Below are 21,813 nucleotides of genomic sequence, written 5' to 3' on the forward strand. Positions count from 1 at the left end.
GTGAGCAAAATGACCAGGGGACTGGAGCGACTCCCCTGTGAGGAAAGGGTTCAATATGAACATTTACAAAAAATTAGGTCTGGATTTTTTTAAAAAAAATCCACAAGTTTTTCTTTCCTAGTATTTTTCTCCACAATCTATCCACTTTTGTGGTCATAGTTTTAATCACTTATGCAGATAAGTGGCTACAATATATCTGTAGAATTCTGCAGTGCTTGAAGAACCCTACTGCCTGTGGACATTCAGATCAAGAAAGTGGAGAAAGCATGAAATAATACTGTAGCCGGAACCCAGGATTTTGCAACAGAAGCATAACCTTGAGGAGAGATGCCTAATATTGAAATAAAGGTTTTTTAAAAAGGAGGCAGTGGTGTCTGGGGAAGTCAATGATGTAAAACAGCCTTCCCCAGTTTGGAACCTTCCAGCTGTTTTGGATTACAGCTTCCATCAGGCACAGCTGGCATAAGCAACGGTTGGTGGTGATAGAAGTTGTAGTCCAAGACATCTGGAAGGTACTACATTGATGAAGGCTGATGTAGAATGTCTTCTCCCTAGTCCTTGTGTTAGAACTGCTGGTCCAATGGGTGCTCTTTAAATGGTCTGCAATAGCCACAGAGGAAATGATCTCCATGAAAATATTCTATCAGTATCAGGTAAGGTGGCAACATCTCATCCAGTTTTCATGACAAGTGTATGTGTATGGCTTATGTTTTCTCATGATGACCAGTTTGGAGTGGCAGCCATTTTTTGGCGGCCTGCAATTCTGGTGTTTCCCACCCAAATGGCATGAAATTTGCAGCCCTTCTGTTTTCCTCCAATGGTATCAGATTTGACAAATTTCAGACAGGTTGGGCAAAGGACTCCCATTTTAGCGACAATTAAAGAGGCAGATACTATAGTCATGACTTGGCTACTGGGGAAATATACACTACCTGGAGATAGATAGATAGATAGATAGATAGATAGATAGATAGATAGATAGATAGATATATTTTGACAGGAATGTACTGAAAGAGCTTTTTCTACAAGAACAGCCAGGCTAGAGAGAAGTTGCAATGGCATCTTCAAGGCTAACTAGAATATAGCCGTACTGGTGGTACAGACTGCAGTTAATAAACTCAGCTAAAGCAGTTGTGCATTTTGATCACTAGAGGTTACAACATAACAGAAAATGCTGTTTGCAATCATAGAGCAACAATTTAGGTAAAGCAGATGTGTATTTCAAAAACAAGGGTCCTTAAATAGAAGTGGATTCAAACTATGGGGGCTATGTTGGTCCCAGGGAAATGGATGCAGTGATAACTTGCATTAGGCCCACTCATGGTTCTTTGTTTTGCCCTGACTCATTCAGGAGCTCTAGGACAAGGTTGGGCAACATGTGGTCCTCCAGATGTTTTGGCCTATAATTCTGCTTACCCCTCACTATTGGCAATGCTGGCTAGAACCTGCTCTAGGCTCTCCAAAGACAGACGTCTCTGATTAACACATCTGACCTTTTAATATAACACAAATCCGATTTAAATGTGATGTCTGGGTTGCACGCAAAAACAGTCCCCATGCAGCATTTCAATGCCCGGTATCTAATTTAAAACTATGGTGCCTTACCTGTGCATGCAATCTTAGCAGTACATGAAGGATTCATGTCCCAGGAAGGCATCATAACACTAGCATGTTAACAAGTCCTCAAATTGCAGGGGTGGGGGTGGCAGAGGACAGTGCCAGCTCCAGTTTTCTGAGGGACATTGGGCAATAAACACCCTCTCTCGGTAAGGGCACAATCCTTTGGACTGCATCTTCGCTGTTCGGAAGCCCCTGAACTCACAGGCTCCCGAGATTCCTATGGCCTGGTGAGCAGGGTTAGTTCTTATACCAGGTAAACTGTCATGAAGTTGAATGAAGTTGAGCATTTTAGGTGTTTAGAATTCCTCTGTTGCAGATCCCAAGCACCTCTTGGAGAACCACAGTTCCTATTGTTCCCTGGGGAGTCTAATTTCACTATTAAAACCAACTGAAATCTGTAGCATGGATCCGTCTTGAGAAGCCACTGCAATGCAGGTCTTGGAATGAAAACCTTCAGGCTATGGAGAGCAACCTCTGTAATGTGGTTGCCCGGAGAGCTCCGGCTATTGGGCGGTATAGAAATGTAATAAATAAATAAATAAAATGTGGCAGGAATGTTTGTTTACTTTTGGAAGAGATCATGCTATAGCCCCATGTACAAAGAACACTGAGTGTGCAAGGTGGTGCTTCACCCCCTGTTCTCTGAGAAACAGATAATTGCAAGGTGTTATAGTCAAGTTATTATGAAGAGCAATAATGGAAATAAGCCTTTAGGCACTAGGGGGCACTAGGAAACTGTGTTCTGTATATTCTCTCTTCACAGCACCGGGTGGGGGGGAGCAGCGGAAGTCAGAAAGAAGCAGCTGGAACTATTTTCACCCAGCGTTAGTACTGTGCCAAGCAGAATTGCTATTCACAGGCCTCCTTTGCAAACATGTGGCAGGAGATCCTACAGAATGTCCGGTGAGTGTCAAGAGCTGGCAGGCGCTGATGGGGTGGGATGGATTACAGTTGGTATTTGGCTGGAATCAGCTTGGAGAATCCAGCTCAGGCAATGAAGAGAGACTAATCTAATTGCTGGAAACAGAGTTTCAAAGCCAAGGCAGCCTATCTAGTTAACTGTGAATAGGAGAGCAAGATAAAACAGCAACAGGTCAACCCCCTTTTATTATGGAGGAATGAATCTGGAATAGCTACTAGCCTCAGCTTAGTGACGTTGATATACTCACTTCCTATATAAACATGCATAGAAAAGAGGTAGGGAAACCTTTCATTTTGTTCTTCTCAACAGTTCCTGATAAAGTCACCAAGCAGATTTTTAAGTGTTGAGAGCAAATGATGGGAGGTTTTTTAGATTACACATGGGAGGACGGACTAGAAGAATCTTGGTACTCTGTTTCCTGAGATGTGGAAAAGTTAAAGCAATTGAAGTCTGATCCTGCTTGAGGCAGATTAGCATTGCTAAAGCTGCTTGGTGCTGAATCAAGGCCATATTTTACCAAGAGCTCCATCACACCTACTTTTTTTAACCAATTTTCATCTGTGGTTTCCTCCTCCATTTCCTTAGCAAGTGGAGGGCTGGGCACTTCCACATCTGTGCGTTGTTGGGCTCTTTCAGCTCATGTATCTTTTCACCTGGAGCGCTACTATGCTGGTGAAATCTCCCGCCCTGCCCTTTGGGAAAGGTTTACAGGGGAGGAGCAGCAAAGGTTTGTTTTTCTAGTTTCAAAGGGTGGGCAGATGAACAATAATTTTAACTGATTTTTTTGTAAAAGTGGTCAGGTCCTCTCCTTTGCTCCAAGATAACCAAAATGCAATGCATAAGTTTTAAAGATAATGAGATCCAACTTGGCATGGTGATAGCTCTTAAGGAGGCTTTAGCCTCCCCAAATTTGAATTAGATTGGTTTATCCCTTGATTTTTTAGGGTGTTTTTTTTTTTTAAAAAAAATCCCCCTTAAACCTTTTTCCTGAAAGTCCACCAGTGTGAAGGATCGATTTTCCTTTCCCTTGATCATGCGAAGCTGTGCATCTCCAAGTTTATAAAATAGAGATCTGCTAGTTCCCTTACTCAAGAGTAAATCCCATTGATTTCAACTGCATTTACATCCAAGTCATACTAAAATCCCATGAATGCTTACCTTTGAGTAAACCTCATTTTAGTAAGTCTCTCTCTCTGTTCAATGGTGCTTACTCAAAGGTAAGCATCCATCTGAGTTTAGTTTAGTACAAATGCTTAATGTCACTATTACTTCTTCACCATGCTTGCATAGGGAATTGAGATTATTTCTGCGTAGATAGTTCTCCTTTTGTTACTGTCATCCCTTCATCCCTAGGGCAAAGAGCAGCCCTTTAGCTAACTATTTGCAAAATCCAAATCACATGCCACGCCAATACCTACAAAACAGAATGAGGGCAAAGATTAAAAAATAAGATTGTACATTCCTTCTTTGGTTGTCCGAGACCAGCCCAAACATGCAGTTATGCTCTTTTCAGAGTAACTTTTTTTCCTTAATAAACACAGAATTGTTACTCATTGTAAAGAACTTTTCAATAAAGAACCTTTTTGTTCCCAGGATTTTACAATTTTTCCAAAACTACAATCTTTTGTCACTAAAAACTAATGCAGTTCTTCTCCAATCTAGTGCTCTCATCTTTTGCAATTTGAAGTTGTATGCATATGTTGGTGCCAACATTATCTTTCAGGCGCCAGGTCAAGACTTTTTTCTTCTCCCAGGCATTTAACAGCATTGAACATCACTAAGTTTGTTTCTTAATGGACCCCAGAACTGTTGTTTTAAATGGATGCTGCTGTTTTTATACAGTTGTTTTTATGACTCTGATGGTTTTTACATTTTGTATACTTCTAACGTTTACTGTTTTTAGCTTTTGTGAACCACCCAGAGAGCTTCGGCTGTGGGGCGGTATATAAATGTAATAAATAAATAAATATGGACACCTATTGATTAGGAGCCATCACTTCACAAATGACAAACAGCACACCCTCCAATATCTGAAGAATAACAGCAAAATGCTCTCAGTTCCTGTAGCAGGGCTCACTATGGACTTTGGGAGAAAACGAGGCCATCTTCTCCAGCTTTCTAAGAGCACATCTTCCCCAATCTATTCTGTATTTTCAGCTAGTGATTTGACATGCATAAACTCATGATTAAAAACAGGCCCAGGTTGATATTTAGGCTAAGTAAGTACTGAATGCAGCCCCAACATACTGGGTCCTTTGCTTTGGGATAATAAAAATAATAAAAATGCATTTTTGTCCCAGACTTCAACTGAAGAAGTCTCCCAGAGCAGCTTGCAAAGATTACTAATAAAATGGACCCTGCCCTGAGACTTACAGTGTAAAAGACACGGCACAAGAGGGGGGGGAAACAATGTGGAGAAGGAGGAAAGCACACAAACCATGGCGTTAGTTCTTAGTTACAAAGTGTTTATAGCTGTTCTTTCTGGCAGGGAGGAAGTCCCTACAGCTGCTTCCCCTCTGGCCTGTGTATGAAGCCAGGTTGGTCTCTTCCTTTCCCATGATCTTCTTCCTAGAAAGTGTGGGGCGCAGCCTTGCCGTTCCCCTTGGTTCTCTGGTCCAGATGTTACTAATGCATCTGCACCTATCCTGACCCTCTTGCTGGTCTTTCAAATTATCCACAGTTTATTTATTTATTTATTTATTTATTACATTTTTATACCGCCCAATAGCCGAAGCTCTCTGGGCGGTTCACAAAAATTAAAATCATCATAAAACAACCAACAAGTTCTGAACAGAATGGCCGTTGGCATGACACAAGATAGCGGCAGTGAGAATTGTGCAAGTGCCTGGAAATCCTGAGGGTAGGCAAGTGAAGAAAGATTGTATATTATTATTATTATTATTATTTATTTATATAGCACCATCAATGTACATGGTGCTGTACAGATTACACAGTAAATAGCAAGACCCTGCCGCATAGGCTTACAATCTAATAAAGTTGTAGTAAACAATAAGGAGGGAAAGAGAATGCAAACAGGCACAGGGAAGTGTAAACAGGCACCGAGTAGGGTGAGGCTAACAGTATAGAGTCAGAACAAACTCAACATTTAAAAGCTATAGGGAAAAGAAAAGTTTTTAGCTGAGTTTTAAAAGCTGTGAGTTTGTAGTTCTCAAGTGTTCTGGAAGAGCATTCCAGGCGTAAGGGGCAGCAGAAGAAAAAGGACGAAGCCGAGTAAGGGAAGTGGAGGTCCTTGGGCAGGCGAGAAGCATGGCATCAGAGGAGCGGAGAGCACGAGCGGGGCAATAGTGTGAGATGAGAGAGGAGAGATAGACAGGAGCTAGACCGTGAAAAGCTTTGAAGGTCAGCAGGAGAAGTTTATATTGGATTCTGGAGTGAATTGGAAGCCAATGAAGAGATTTCAGAAGTGGAGTGACATGGTCAGAGCGGCGGGCCAAGAAGATGATCTTAGCGGCAGAGTGGTGGACAGAGACCAGCGGACTGATGTGAGACGAGGGAAGGCCAGAAGACGAGGGAAGGCCAGAAGACGAGGGAAGGCCAGAGAAGAACTCCTATCCTTTGGCAATATAACCACAATCACAGGTGGTCCTGGAGAAGGGGAGGCAAGCGCGCTGCCCTAGACAAGTAGATCACCCTCCCATCTGCCCCCCTACTCCAAATTGCTGGGGCTTTGGGATTATTTAAAGTAAAGGTACATTTCCTAAACATACTATAATTGAATTAAATTAAAAATTAAAATAAGGCTGCGGAATTACTTCAGAGAAACTGTGTTTAGGATGAGAACATTAGTTGTGAAAAATACAATTCTTTCTCTTTAAGGAATCTGACATGGGCTCTGAGTGCCCCTGCAAAATTAGGGTAGGCATGTAACCACCACTAGAGCACAGGTGGGCAACTTGAGGCCCTGCAGGTGTTTTGTCCTACAATTTCCATCAGCTCTGGCCAGCATGGCTAATGGTGGGGGATGATGGGAGTTGTAGGCCAAAACATCTGAAGGGTCACAAACTGCCCACTCCTGCACTAGGGAGAGGGACATTTCAACAGGTGGCACCCAAGAGGTGTTTGCCTGTCACCATCATTATTGACTTTTCAGTGCCAAGCAAAGACCTTTTTATTCAACCTGTGTCTTATACTCTGAGCCTCTCAATTTCAAATTGATGTTTTGTGTTTCTTATTCCTAACAGTACCTCAGTCATGTCTCAATTGAGTCATGAGCTATTTTCCCTTCCTTCCCAGCCTTTACCCTTGGTCTGACAGCAGCTGTTATGTGACTGGCCACATCCTCCATAGGAGCCATTTTGTGTTGGTGCCCTCAGCAGTTTCTCAAATTCCCAAATGTGCACGTGAGTCCAAAAAGGCACCTTGGAGTACCTGTTTTGGGTTCTATTAATTTATATTGTTCTTGTTTTAAATCCTGAGGGTTGTTTTCAGAGAAAGCCCATAATTTATTCCTGAGGCGACTGCAAATGCTCACAGTTTTTCTGTACATACATTTCCTTGCACTCTCTGCCTCACAATATCTTGGATGCTTTTCTAGGTCTTATGACTCTCCCCAGAGAAATGTGATTGCAGCTTCTTGTGCTCTAGGAGGTGGAGTCCTCCTGGTTTACTGGCTTCTGTCCAGGCGCAGGATGAAGACTCTAGAATTGGGAGATGGATGGTGGGGCTCAGGTGAAAGATCACCAAGAGACAAAGAAGATGAAGGAATTAGATCCTTCCAAGTGAAAACATCAGAGAATGAAATCCAGGTACCAGTGGGGAATTGAGCAAGAGGAATATAACAGAGACACATGAACAGAATTATTAGTACTGCTGTTTATCATTTACCTCACATTTTTTTATTTATATTTGTCGTGTTTAAGCTGGTATGTCACTAATACAAGTTGGTGTTGGAAAACAAAGGCTGAGAAAATAGTGATGAAGGGCACACAGCAAGGCTATAGCAGAGGGTCAAACCTCCCAGACTTGTCCAACTCCACTGCACAACTTACAGTTTATTAAGGAGATGTGAAGCAAATCTCCTCAGGTCAACAGACAACCAAAGATAGGAAATTGAAAAGGAAGTACCTCAACGAAGACCTTCCCTAGCACTCAGGTTTCGTGCTACAGTATCTAACCCAGTGCTGACCTGCTGGCCCACTTGGCGAAGCAACGATCTATTTAGGGAACAGCACAGTTTGTATATTTCTTGTATTTGTTAGAATAAACTATTCAGTGTGCCTGAGCATGGTAGCTCAAATGTTAATCTCCTGAGGGGGAGGTAAATTAAAGCCACCCTCAACAATCTCCTCCAAGTTTGTTTTTTCCCCACTGCTGGGAAACGTGGGTGGGCTCTGGCAGGCCGCAGAGGGGGCTGGATGTGGCCCATGTTACGGTATTGCCCATGATGGGGATATTTCCTCTTCCTCTTTTTAGGATTTGTACCAGCGCCTCGATCAGACCCGCTACACCCCACCGCTGGAAGGGGCGGCCTTCAACTATGGCTTCAACTCCAACTATCTGCAGAGAGTGGTGTCTTATTGGAGGAACCAGTTTGATTGGCAGAAGCAAGTTAAAATCCTCAACCAGTACCCTCATTATAAAACTACAATTGAAGGTGAATTCTTGCCCCTCGAACCTCATGTTAGTCTCTCCTGGACCAGGGTGAATCCTTCGGTCAACCTTCCTCCCATTTTCCACGCTGAGCTTTCTCCTTGACAACCCCCACTTTGTCTGTTGGGTTTCTTACAGGGATTGAAATTCACTTTATCCATGTGAAACCATCTCACATCCCAAAAGAGGAGGCTGCCAGGCCTTTGCTCATGGTACACGGCTGGCCCGGCTCCTTCTATGAATTCTATAAGATCATCCCACTGTTGACTGATCCTGCGGGTCATGGATTGAGTGGTGAAGACGTGGTGTTTGAGATCATCTGCCCATCCATCCCCGGCTATGGCTTCTCTGAGGCTCCACACAAGCAAGGTAAGTGGCAAACGAGCCCACGAGAGGTTTTTCTAGACAGACATTTTTAATTAAATGTTGTGATAGATGTAGCCTTAATTACACTCTTCTCCCCACTGACAGGCTTCAACTCACTGGCTGCTGCTCGAATCTTCCACAAGCTGATGCAGAGATTGGGCTTCCAGGAATATTATCTACAGGGTGGAGACTGGGGCTCCCTGATCACCACAAACATGGCCCAGATGTTGCCAAAGTGAGTGGCAGAAGTCAGTCATCTCTCTCTCTCTGAGTAGCATCCAATGGTGTCCATCCACTAGTGATAATGATGTTGCGCTAGTGGAAAAAACAAACACTGGCACAACCATAACTAGTGCTTGCTAGTGCAACAGGAGATCTGGTGTGCTAGCAAGAACTAGTTACAGTTATGCAAGCGTTGGTTTCCGCTAGTGCATCGTCATTAACGTGTTGGATACTATCCTTTGTGTCTCTGACATTTTTATATGTTCCCTATTATTCAACAGGGACCAGTGCCCTGCATATTCATATTATTTAGATGAGATAATCTACATGCTGCAATCTTCCTTCATACAATTTAGTTGGACTATTGAATTGTGGGTTGTAATTTGTAAGCAAGCCTCTGCTATGCAAAGTTAGGGCGGCAGACATCTTCAAAAGATTGATCTAGTTTGGCTACTCAGATTGAGTTTTCTCCTGCCCTACCCCAAAGCTTATAATGAGCACTTACTGTTTAAAAAATGGATTCATAATTGCAAACAGAAATGTGGGCTGTGGATTCTATTCCTGTGAATCAAATTTTCCCTGAAGAAAATCCAGAATTAGCTCCTATTTCAGTGTAAGGGAAGGAACTAAGAACTGTCAGCTAGCAGAAGAATTACTATTACAGCGAGTATTAAACAGCAGCAATTTATCCTGGTCTTATTTATCTCACAGTGATTATGTATCGTCCCTAGATGTCAAATCTCTTCTCATTGTTCTTCCATATTTGATGTTTCTGACACCAAGGCTACCATCATGAGTATACTTACTAGTAAGTCTCACTGAATGCAGTGGGATTACTTCTGAGTAAATATGCTTTGGATGACTTTGCATGCCTTCTTTTCCTTGGTTTCAGATCTGTAAAAGGACTTCACCTGAACATGGTCTTCCAAACCAATACTGGTTTGAGTGGCTTGGTGGGCCTCACCCGAGATTTACTACTGGGAGGTTACGTACCGTGGCTGGTGGGCCTCACCAGGGAAGACTCACGCCGTTTATTCCCGTACTTCAAGAAGCACATGTATTCGCACTTGCGCGAAAGTGGTTACTTGCACATCCAGGCCACCAAACCAGACACAGCAGGTTTGTGAAATTAATCCCCACAGAATTGAGGAAGCGGGTGAATGATGAATTGAATGCATGAAACATTTTGCAGGTAGGCACATAGCTTTGAATCAAGTGAAACATTGGTTTCAGTGGGTTTTATGAATCAATTTTGTTTCAGAGTCAAGTTGCTCTACCTAGAAGTCATGCCAAAATTCATAGAATCATAGAATAGTAGAGTTGGAAGGGGCCTATAAGGCCATTGAGCCCAGCCCCCAGCTCAATGCAGGAATCTACCTTAAAGCATACTTGAACGATGGCTGTCCAGCTGCCTCTTGAATGCCTCTAGTGTGAGAGCCCACAACATCCCTAGGTAATTGATTCCATTTTCATACTGCTCTAACAGTCAGGAAGTTTTTCCTGATGTCCAGTTGGAATCTGGCTTCCTGTAACTTAAGCCCATTATTCCATGTCCTGCACTCTGCGATGATCGTGAAGAGATCCTGGCCCTCCTCTGTGTGACAGCCCAAAACAGCATTTACTTTTTTGCAGCCGCATCACACTGTTGGCTCATATTCACCTTGTGAACTACAACAATTCCAAGATCCTTCTCCCTTGTAGTGTTGCTGAGCCAAGTATTCCTCCATCTTGTAACTGCATTTGGTTTCTTTTTCCTAGGTGCAGAACTTGGCATTTATCTCTATTAAATTTCATTCTGTTGTTTTCAGACCAGCACTCCAGCCTATCAAGATCACTTTGAAGTTTGTTTCTGTCTTCCAGGGTATTAGCTATCCCACCCAATTTTGTGTCATCTGCAAATTTGATTAGCATTCCCTGCACCTCCTCTTCCAAATTATTAATAAAAATGTTGAAGAGCACTGGGCCCAGGACTGGGCCCTGTGGTACCCCGCTCATTATCTTCCCCCAGTTTGAGACGGTATCATTGATAAACACTCTTTGAGTCCGATTCTGTAGCCAACTGTGGATCCATCTAATAGCTGTTCCATCTAGCCCACTTTTAGCTAGTTTGCTGATCAGAATGTCATGGGGTACGTTGTCAAAATCTTTGTCGAGGTCAAGATATATTACGTCTGCAGCATTCCCACAGTCCACAAGGGAGGTTACCTAATCAAAAAATGAGTTCAAATTAGTCTGGCATGATTTGTTGTTGACAAATCCATGCTGGCTTCTAATAATCACTGCATTGTTTTCAAGGTGCTTACAGATTGACTGCTTTATAAACTGCTCCAAAATTTTCCCCATGATTGAATATCAAACTTACTGGTCTGTAGTTCCCAGGTTCCTCCCTTTTGCCTCTTTTTAAGATAGGGACAACATTAGTTCTCTTCCAGTCATCCAGAACTTCACCCGTCTTCCATTATTTCACAAAATAATGGTTCTGGGAGTTCTTCTGCTAGCTCCTTTATTACTCTAGGATGCAGTTCATCAGGCCCTGGAGATTTAAACTCATTCAAAGAAATCAGGCATTTCTTGACCATTTGTTTATCAATATCAAGCTTCAATCCTACTCCTTCAGCTTGTACTTCATTTTTGCTAGGGGGGTCATAGACCTGATCTTGGGGAAAGACTGAGCCAAAGCATAAATTGATCACTTCAGCCTTTTCTTTGTCATCTGTTATTAATTTGCCATTCTTATTGAGTAGTTGAACCACCATTCCTTTACTCTGTCTTTTACTATGCACGTACCTAACGAAAACTTTTTTGTTGTTGCTTTTAGCATTACTCGCTAGTCTCAGCTCATTCTCAGTTTTAGCCTTCCTAATGTCGTTCCTTGTCTGTACTTGTCTGTACTCTTCTTTTGTAGCCTGGCCTTCCTTCCACTTCCTATATGTGTCCTTTTTTGTTTTCAGGTCATCTTGAACTTTTTGTCAAGCCACCTTGGGTTCTTCTGTTGTCTTCTATCTTTGTAATTGTGTCTTTAAAATTTCCTTTTTTAAAACTCCCACCCACCTTAGACATTTTTCATTAGGGTCACTTGCCATGGGACCTTACTTATCATAATTCTGAGTTTATTAAAATCGGCTTTCCTAAAATCCAGAGTACACGTATGGCTACATTCAACTTTTGCTTCCTTTAAAATCAAGAATTCAAGTATGATGTGGTCACTTTCCCACAGAGTTCCCTAACTGCCACTTTATCCACTAAGTCATCCTATTGGTCAGAATCAAGTCAAGGATAGACGATCCTCTAGTTCCTTCCTCCACTTTCTGTAGCAGAAAGTTATCAGCCATATATGTCAGGAATTTCTTGGAGGGGCCACTTTTGGCAGAATTTGTCTCCCAAGACGTATTGGGGTAATTGAAGTCCCCCATTACTACTATATCACACTTTTTTGAAATACTGGCAATTCGCTTATCCAAAGTTTCATCCTCATTTTCTCCTTGATTGGGTGGTCGGTAGTAGATTCCAACTATCACGTTCCTCTTATTACTTGCTCCATTTATTTTAATCTAGATGCTCTCAATGGGGCTACTAGGCTCATCCTCCTGTATTTCTGTGCAAGGATAAGTATTTTTAACACATAGTGCAACTCCACCTCCCTTTCTATTTCTTCTGTTCTTTTTGAACAAGTTATACCCTTCAAAATGCCAACAACTCAAAATGTATGCATCATACTAGCGATTTCAAATTTGAAGAGCTGTAACCTTTGATTGATCTAATCTATTTTTATCCAGCAGGGCTCCTGTGGGTTTTTTTGCTTCACAACTATTGGTTTTACTCACATGCAAATTTAATCAATTAAATCTCATGTGATTAAACCAACTAAGATTTCTTTAATCAGTGAAATCCATACAAATCTGAAATGTTACCATTTCAACTCTAATTAATGTGTTATTATATTATATTATAACTCTCAAGATGTGTGTATACAAACTCATATACATGGAACAAGGGTGAATATTAGAGAACTCTCATCTGAGCTCACATGGACAAATTCAAATAACGAATTTTGGGTGAATTCACTCACTTCTAGCATGAACTGTCAGGCAACGTAGATAAGTCAGTAACAATTCTTGTCCCTACAATGGCAATTTTTCTAGACAAATATTTGAGTCAAATTAATTAGGTGCTTGCAAGAGGAAGAATCGGGCCCCTGTAGTTGAGACATGCAAGTTATTATAAATTTGATTGAAAATCAGAGCCGTAACTCTCTTTAATCCCCAAACATGTGTTCTCCAGGGTCATTTCTAGCCCAAAGTAGTGTAAGCGACCGATATGAAAGCTAATGCACTCTTTTCCTGACCTAGGATGTGGATTGAATAACTCCCCCGTGGGGCTTGCAGCATATATTCTAGAAAAATTCTCCACCTGGACAGATAAAGCATTCCTGAACATGGACAATGGAGGCCTGGAAAGGTAGGAATTCCTACAGGTGTGAGGGGATACAATGTAATAATTGGAGGGGGGGGGAGAATAAAAAAAAGAGGGGACCGCTCCAGTAAGATCTCACTTTAAATGACAAGGGAAGTTGGTGTGAAATTTAGTATTTTAATTTCAGTATTTCATAATGGTTTTATCAGAAATGTGACAAAGGACAAATAACCTGCCCACCTGCTGGTAAGAAAATATGTGAATAAAAAACTAAGTGAGATGGTTAGGGGACATTGGCAGGGGCCAAGAAAGGTGTCCAAGGGCACATTGGTGCCCCCAACTGCCACTTTGCGTAATCCTATCACCTCCCAAGGGGTAAGCTGATCATTTACGCATTCTCCATTCTGTATGAGTGGGCCAAATTATGGCCAATTACCAAAGCTCTCATAGTAATAGGGTGACCATAGGACCGGATTTGCCTGGACTTGTCTGGGTTTTGGGTGACAAATCCGGGAGGGGGAGGGGAAATCCGGATTTTTCCAATCTTCCCTAGCCAAAGAGCAGCTCTAATGGGAATTAACAAAAATGCTTATAACTCTGTCATTTTTAAAGATAAAGACATGAAACTTGGTACTATGGTAGCTCTTAGGTAGGACTTTAGCCATACCAAATTTGAAACATCTGTTTATCCATTGATTTTTTTAGGAAATTTTAAATATTTGAGGTGTTAAAATTATTATTTTTAAAACCGTCATTTATAAAGATAAAGAGCTGGAAGTTGGCACCATGATAGCTCTTAAGGAGAGATTTAGCCATGCCAAGTTTGAATGAGATGTGTTCATCCATTGTTTTTTTAGGATTTTTTTAAAAGTTCAAAGTTTTAAAATTATTGTTTTTTAAAACTGCTGGAGCCATATCCTTCAAACTCAGGTTGTCAAACCTCCTCTTTGGGGTGTTGCACACTGAGCAGTTTCAGCCCTTGGCATTAAGGGGATCTCCAGTCTTTAGGGAAGAAGTCCTGAGCAAGCAGGGCACCTTTCATGTTGCAGATTTGCTGTGCAGTTGGGTACCTGCTTAGCAGAGGCAAGGCATCCACAAATCAAAATGTGGGAAAGGAGAGGTCAGTCAAAGCCGCCCACAGGGCAAAACAGAATGGGCTAGAGGCCTTTTTCTCAAATTTCCGCATCATGGGCGATAAAGGGTCATCTTTAGAGAAAAACTCTCACGACGAACAGTAAGGTGTCAGTCGAGAGAGAAGCTCTCTTCTTTGCAGATGCCCTGTTGCAGCAAATGTTGGAACCTGGTATGTCATTGCTTTGCTTCGCTACCACTTCCCTTCCACTTCACTTTGTACACTTGTGAGCTAGGCTCTGACTGCACTGCTGGGATGCAATGCAGAACATTTGAAGTACATACCAGAGAAAAATAGATAGATTTGTGGCTTTGGCTGGCTGGCATATCTCTTAGAGACAGAGTTAGACTGAAGACACAACTCAGAGATGGCTGTAGATGAGCCCTGAGAGGCTGCTATACCACACAGAGCCTTTTTAAGAGTGTCTCAGAGTCCAGTTTTGGTGCAGGCAGAGGAGGCTAGTTTTTTTAAAAAAACAAGAGTCACCGGATGCAACCAAGCTATAAGCTGTTGCCCTACCCCCAGCCACAGGGTACAAGTGCACAGCCTGGCTGGACTGTTGGGAGACTTTGGCAGAGAGAGAGGGGGTTGGGGGATTATTTGAGGCTGGAAATGTTGGCAGGCTGGCATAAGGCAGAGAGAGGCTGAAGGCAACCCAGATGCACCTGTAGCTTGGCCCTGAGGCTGGCTTGCCACGCAGAGTGTTTTAAGAGTGCAGGAGGAGAGGAGGTGGAGGCGGCTGGTGGCAGAGGTTTTTAAAGTATTGGGCAAAAGGCGGATGATGATGATGATGATGTAAGAGTCACCAGACATGACCAAGCAATAACCTGCAATAAGCAATATCCCAAGCCACAAGTGTGCAGCCTAGCTGGACCATTGGGAGACTTTGGGGGAGAGAGAGAGAGAGAGAGAGATTGTTTGAGGCTGGAGGCTTTGGTTTGTCTGCAATGAGTGAGAGACAACAGAGGCTGCACAAACAACCCAGAGACATCTATTGTAACTTAGCCCCATGGTGCTGGCATGAAACGCAGGGCATTAGGTAGAGGGTCTCAGAGTCACATGTTTGTGCAGGAAGTAGACAGGAGTTCAAAGTCTGGATGTGCGTAGTGGTGCCAACACACAAGCCTTGAGAAGCTAACGTATATAAGTGAGAAATGTGAATGGGCAAAGTAGTGTTCACTGCCACAACACCCACCCTAATGGTAGAGTAGAGAAACTTGTGACAATTATACACAAGCTTTTTTAAAAAATTGAAATTAAAAAAAGCCAGCCATTTGGCCGCCAGTAGCAAACCCTGTTAACAACAGCAGCAGCTTGCAATGAGTGAAGATACAGTCAGAAAAGATATTTGAGGGAAGGGGAGAATGTAACACACAGAGTATAGCAAAAGCTTCAAAGTACAGTAAAACCTACAAAAGTAGGAGTGAGTGAAGTTAATCTCAGATACATTGAATGTCTCACTTGTTCTTTATTTCAGTGATTTTAACATTAAGATGTTATGTAGAACAGATTTGTCTTAAATGTGTGCTGTAAAATCAGACATGTGACCATGGCTATGTTTGGGTGGGCACGCCCCCTTGGTGCTGGACACGCCCCCTTGGGAGGCGACCACGTTGTCCTCCTTTTTGGTTTCCAAAATATGGTCACCCTACATAGTAATGCTTCTCTTATAATTCCCCTTCTCAGAAAATACTTTCTAGATGAACTTTTGACCAATGTCATGATTTATTGGGTGACTTCCTCCATTGTGTCATCAATGCGCTTTTACAAGGAGAATTTTTCCCGGAATCTAAACACTGCTCCTGATGCCAGGTAAGGAAGAGGTACCAGAAACTGTGCTAAGACAAATAATGATGTCAGTCAGAAAACTTTCTGTTCTGAAAGTTCATTAGCAACAACGAATGGATGGCAAGTCCAAATACTAGGCAAACTTGGAAATTTCAATGTTGTGATTAATGTTTCTCAGGTAATATGTATATGAGCATATGTCTATATGTATTATTGAAATACATCAACATCTCAGTGTGGAGTGAAACTAATAAGCAGTGACAGTAAAACTGAAGGTGCCCCGATCACCTCAGTGGAAGTGGGTGGAATTCTGTTGAAATAGATGAGTATCCTGCAAAGTTCTTTAGCTTGCTAAAATTAATTAATGCAGCCTACCCCAACCTGATGCCCTCCAGATGTATTGGACCAGAACTCCCAACATCCCCAGCCAGACATGCTGACTGTAGGATGCTGGGAATTGTAGTCCAACGTATCTGGAGGCCACTAAATTGGGGAAGGCTGAATTAGTGTGTCAACAGTGTTCAATACCTGTGCTTCTTTCTTAAATTTAAACAATGTAAGGGAAGTATGAGCTATTGTCTTTAATTTTTTATAGGGATTCCAATAAAAAAATGTCTACATAATATAACATTTAAGTCACGTTAAGTATGCTTTAATTTCTCCCCAAAAATATTTCAGGTCAAATACATCTGTTGTTCATTGTACTTTATTTAGTGAACAAGCTAAATTAGATCACTAGTGATTTTCTGATACAAACTGGAGATTTTCTGATGCAAATGACCCTTTGCCAATTAATCTAATTTGCTTAGGATATTTTTCCAATTGGAAATTTTCCAGAAACCACATTACTGAAGATAAATCATCCCACTGTGAAGGTATCCTATTTGCTACCTTAGGACATTTTTACAACTATTTGTAGCAAGCCCCTGGTGTATCTGACTTGGTTCTACTATTTGTACAATTGCCAGAATGCAAGCACAATCTATTTAGTCCCTACCTCAACAGAAAGTCTTTTGCTCTCTGAACCTTTTGGAATACTTTTCATCTCATAGCTAAAACAAAAAGAAGTTGGTTTCTGCAACCAAGTTAGATCTAAAGTTTTGAAATCTAACATTTAGATCCCAAGATCAATAATCAAAATCTCACTGGGTATCTGGAATGTTTTGTGTAGGCTTAAAAGGAGCTCACTGAAAGCTCCATCCAACGAGCATTTTACGGCATGCTTGTTACTGGGCACCAACGGATTGCTCACATGATGTCTTCCACCTCTCAGGTGTCTTCCGCCCCTTCTGGCCTTAGTTACGCTGCTAATAAACCCCAGAAAATGTCTGGTTGCTGCTCTCTCCTACCGGACTGAATGGGTCTATTACTTCCTGTTTTCACGGAGCAACATCAGAAAAGCAACAGGAGCCCCGCTTTTCAACCTAGATGTGATGGGGATGCATGTGCTGCAGAGGGATATCACCCCCTTTTCAGAGATGATATCCCTCCGCAGTACCCGCACCCCATTTGTTTCGAGGCTGAGGGTGTGTGGAGAACTGACGCACACAGCTCCTTCAGCCTTGAAACAAATGGGGCAGGACACCAGGTGGAGGGATACCATCCCTGGTCCAGGGAAGATATCCCTCTGCGTGGCATCCTGTCCCATTTGTCATGATGCTGAGGCCAGGGAGGGCTGACAGCTCTCTCTGGCCTCAGTGTCAAAACAAATGGGCAAGGAGCCGGCAACGGTAACTTCCCCTCCCAAAAAGAGTCTATCGCTGTTATACAGGGGTGAAGGCACTCAACTCTTATGACAGGAGGAACAATATTTATCCCTCATGGTTGCCAATATAACTTGAGCACGATACAGATTTCTGAGCCCTTTTACTGCTAAACAAGTTGGCCAGACTGATTTTTAAGTTTTTGAAGAAACAGAAAAACAAGAAGTCTTATTAATGGGGCTAGACTGTGGAACAACATCCTGAATCTACTTGCAACTGACTGAATTGTGGCCTACTAAGAAAAAGCATAGGCCAGTTTCTGTATTGCCTGCTAAGCTCTTGATTAGGTGTGGTATCTTCCATTACAGGCTTGGAGTTTATGTTCCCACTGGTGTTGCTGCCTTCCCTAACGAAATTACTCATGTTCCACGTTCCTGGGCAAAGAAGAAGTTTAAGAATATTGTCACCTACTCCTACATGCCACGGGGTGGGCACTTTGCTGCCTTTGAGGAACCAGCACTCTTGGCTCAAGACATCAGGCAGTTTGTGAGGAAGGTGGAACATCTGTGAGGTAATAGCAATGCACAACCATCGCAGAGAGCACTATAAACCAAGCCCAGGAAGCTTTTGAATAACTTGCAGTACTCAAAGCAAAAATATTATTATTGTGTTATTGCTTGAGCTTTGGGCAGTCAAGCATTTCTTCTAAGAGAGGCTGGCCCTTGCAGCCATACAACCATTTTATTTTCATTTTGAAAAAAAGATACTAACCACATTAAAACATCTTTTTTAGCAAGGTAGTTCTGATTTACTTCATTTTGCAGATTTCTTACAGGGCAGATTCCTTTAACATTTCAATGAAACAGCACATCACAAAAAAACCTGCAAGAAGCCAACAACAAAAAAGCACTTTTCAGCAAAAAGGATAGGCCCCTGAGCTCATGGAGGAAGCGCCCAGGCTGGTGGGAGCGTGGTGCCTCTGTTTACAGAGCGGATGTAGGAAGGCTGTGTAAGCAGCTGTAGTGACAATAGCAAGCTGATGAGTGGATGAATTACCAGCTGACTGCTCCATTGCCACACACAGCAAATGGCGGCAAGTGCTTCAGTATCCAGAACAAGCAGTGTCGGTACCTCTTCTACCCAAGGCCCATCGCTCCAGTAATTCAATGAGGTAAAGCAGATACACTGCTGTATGTACACTGATGGTGCTATATAAATAAATAAATAAATAAATAATAATAATAATAATAATAATAATAAATGGAAGAGATGCATCTGCGGTTGCCCTATCTCCTCCTTGTGTGCCCAGTTCTTTCTCTACCAAAGCAATGCACAGGAAAAGTAGAAATCTGGTTAAAAGTATCCTTGAAAAAGGTCTGTAGATTCAAAATGCATTGGGGGGGGGAATGTGTTGGGGGAATGCAGGAAATTAATTAAAGATATGAATTCGTCTACTTTCCCTCCCCCATCACACACATAGAGCCTTTCTACACAATGCTTTATTGCTCACTGGTGATATTTGCGGGTGCTTTACACAATGACATCATCCTCCAGGGCCTCTCCTGTACTTTGCAACCATGACTGTGGTTTTTTGCCTAATGAGGAAAGTCTGGTATTCTTTAGAAATGGCAGAATGAGAGTCACCTGTAATTGCACAATTCTGCTATACTACAGCACCATCTAGTGGTTGTATAATGAAACATCTAAAAAGGCAGAGAAAGAAAACCCTCGGAGAAAAGCACATATAACGGAGCCAAGCTTAATCCCGCAAAGAATTTGGAAGCTGAAGCCTTGGTAAAGGTGCAGGATAAAAGCTTCATATAGAAATATCCATACACAGAAGCAATATTGTTGCTCTTTATTGTCTCGACCCCATTTTTTGCACTAAAGAGATCACAATCACCAATAGGGACAGTTCTGAAATACCGTATTTCTTCAATTCTAAGACACACTTTTTTCCCCATATAAACATCTCTAAAAACGGCGTGCGTCTTAGAATCGCGGGTGTGTCTTAGGGTTTTTTTTTCTGTTGGTAGTACTGAAATTAGTGTGCGTCTTACAATCGAAGAAATACATTAAGTCAACAACGTAGAAATCTCTTCCTAGGTTCTCTGTGTGCTCATTTGAATGTACATAATGGAGATGATACATTTCTCACTTTGGGACAATATCAGTTTAGCTTGCTTGCATACAGACACACTGTTCTGTATGCAAAGTGACACACATGTTCACTTTGCACAAATTATCCTGAATACACATAGGACGCAGGGGTGGGGCCAGGGTGTGTAATCCTGTTCCTTCTCTGTGCCCGTTCAGCCTAATTTGTGAAGAATCCAAGAGACAGCGAAGGGTGATGGTGGGACAGAGAGCCTTATGCTATTACAGACCTCAAGGAAGGGGCTGGAAGCACCATTGTCCACTAGTCAACATTTTGCAGGCCCAATCAGAACTTTGACCTTTTGACTGATTGCCATAATTAAAAGATACAAAGTCAGCAACAATTCCAGCTGAACTGATGGTGCTATATAAATAAAAATAATAATAATAATAATAATAATAATAATAATAATAACTGTGTTTGCTCTTAGGGTACTTCCAGATGAGATTTTTTAATGTTCCTTGCCCTGGTTTTTACATAGAATTTTAAGGGGGCTCCTGTAATCCTGTGTCCCCCACTTTCTCCTGTCTTTTCTCGGGGGGGGGGGGAATCTGTTAATTATTTGAGCAAACATCCATGGGGTAGATATATGTTAGTGCTACTTTGAGTGATTTGCTGGGTTTGTCTTAGGACATGTCCTCTTGTGGTTGCAGGCAATGTATTCCACTTGCTCCACTCTGTGCCATTCAGTTGCGGGGTGTACTTCGGATGATGCATGAGCTGTCATAGTGCATGCATCGGTATAGTTGGGCATCGTTGGCTTTCCAGCCTATTTTCCAGTGGCTGAATGCATGTCAGTAGCAGAAAGTGCAGTGGCAAATCGTTGGTGGAAAGTGGGCAGCGTAAGGGAGATGATTGTGTAACTTACTGTGAACATTTCCTTCCCCTTGTCTTTGTATGTATGCATGGATTTAATCCGACTACTATTGAGAGAGAGAAATGACACAGGATCCGTGAAAGTAGCACAGAATAAAAGAGCACCGCTCTTCACTGTTGTTTATTGTTTTTTTCATGGTTTATTCCCCACTCCCTACCAGAATACACACATATCATATTTCAAGTGTAATTCTAGTAACTCTATAGCTCTCAAGGTACATCTTAGAAAAATAAACAGTTTGCTGAGCTGAGCACTCTTCTCCAAAAACAACACCCCGGGGAATTATCAGCCTAGCCCAAGGTCATGCTAATTGGATGTTGATTTGTTTCAGCTGTGGGGAAAATGGCCTGGTGCGAAGGGCCCCTGTCCGAAAGGGAGGGGGAGTCGAAGGCCCCAGGGGGCTTGGGATTGGCTGGGACAGGTCATGGTACCGACAGGTTCGAAAAGGAATAAAGGAGTGGGCAACCAGGGGCCAGCCATCTTCCCTGGAACTACACACATGTGGAGCGGGAGATCCCCAACGAGCTGGGTCACTGCTCGATTTTAGAAAGGTTTTTTGTGTTTTAGTGCCTGGGATGACCAGTCACCTTTGAGGTGTGATTTATGGTGGGCTAATATTTTAGTTGCTGCTAAAATTACCTCAAACCGCTTTCCTTAACACCCCCCCCTTTCTGTGCACTCCCTTGTCTGCATGCTAAGTGTGATTGATTGGAGCCTTACGTGTTAGGGTTAGTGTCTTGTAATAAAACTGCTTCAATCCCTAGCTTGTTGTGTGTGGTTATTCTCTGAGAGCCTGGCTAATACCATCTTGGTGCAGGGTTAGGGAGGTGGGAGCTTGAGTAATCAGACGATTGGTCCAGATCCTACCTTGCAGGGAGATTGGGTGGACCCCAACTTTCCTTCACCCATGCTTTCCTTCAGAAAAAGGTCTTGCTTTCCCAGGCATGTAAACAGGACAACAGGGTCCTACAACTCCCACCATGCATGCATTGCCCTCCCCTT

General features: G+C 42.4%; 1 protein-coding gene across 2 annotated transcripts; it reads left to right on the forward strand.

The window, feature by feature from the left end:
* The first annotated feature begins 2,388 nt into the window (after positions 1 to 2,388).
* On the forward strand, positions 2,389 to 18,994 carry LOC134397518 (epoxide hydrolase 1-like). Of its 2 annotated transcripts, XM_063124251.1 has the most exons (10): positions 2,389 to 2,523; positions 7,098 to 7,308; positions 7,976 to 8,156; positions 8,291 to 8,521; positions 8,624 to 8,753; positions 9,633 to 9,859; positions 13,090 to 13,198; positions 15,972 to 16,097; positions 18,145 to 18,347; positions 18,601 to 18,994. In XM_063124251.1, the coding sequence occupies exons 1-9, from the start codon at positions 2,495 to 2,497 to the stop codon at positions 18,344 to 18,346; spliced, it is 1,446 nt and encodes a 481-aa protein (XP_062980321.1). In that variant the 5' UTR covers positions 2,389 to 2,494; the 3' UTR covers position 18,347; positions 18,601 to 18,994. The 2 variants fall into 2 exon arrangements, with proteins under 2 accessions (XP_062980321.1, XP_062980320.1); XM_063124250.1 differs by lacking the exon at positions 18,601 to 18,994 and having other exon boundaries at positions 18,145 to 18,567.
* Positions 18,995 to 21,813: the final 2,819 nt, after the last annotated feature.

This window comes from Elgaria multicarinata, chromosome 4 (assembly GCF_023053635.1).
Source record: "Elgaria multicarinata webbii isolate HBS135686 ecotype San Diego chromosome 4, rElgMul1.1.pri, whole genome shotgun sequence".
Taxonomy (NCBI): domain Eukaryota; kingdom Metazoa; phylum Chordata; class Lepidosauria; order Squamata; family Anguidae; genus Elgaria; species Elgaria multicarinata.

Excerpts from the sequence above, each read along its gene's own strand:
- LOC134397518 (XM_063124251.1), top strand. The coding sequence starts at position 2,495 with ATGTGGCAGGAGATCCTACAGAATGTCCG. Across the intron at positions 8,157-8,290 it reads TTATAAAACTACAATTGAAG|GGATTGAAATTCACTTTATC; the intron begins GTGAATTCTTGC and ends GGTTTCTTACAG. Across the intron at positions 16,098-18,144 it reads AACACTGCTCCTGATGCCAG|GCTTGGAGTTTATGTTCCCA; the intron begins GTAAGGAAGAGG and ends CTTCCATTACAG.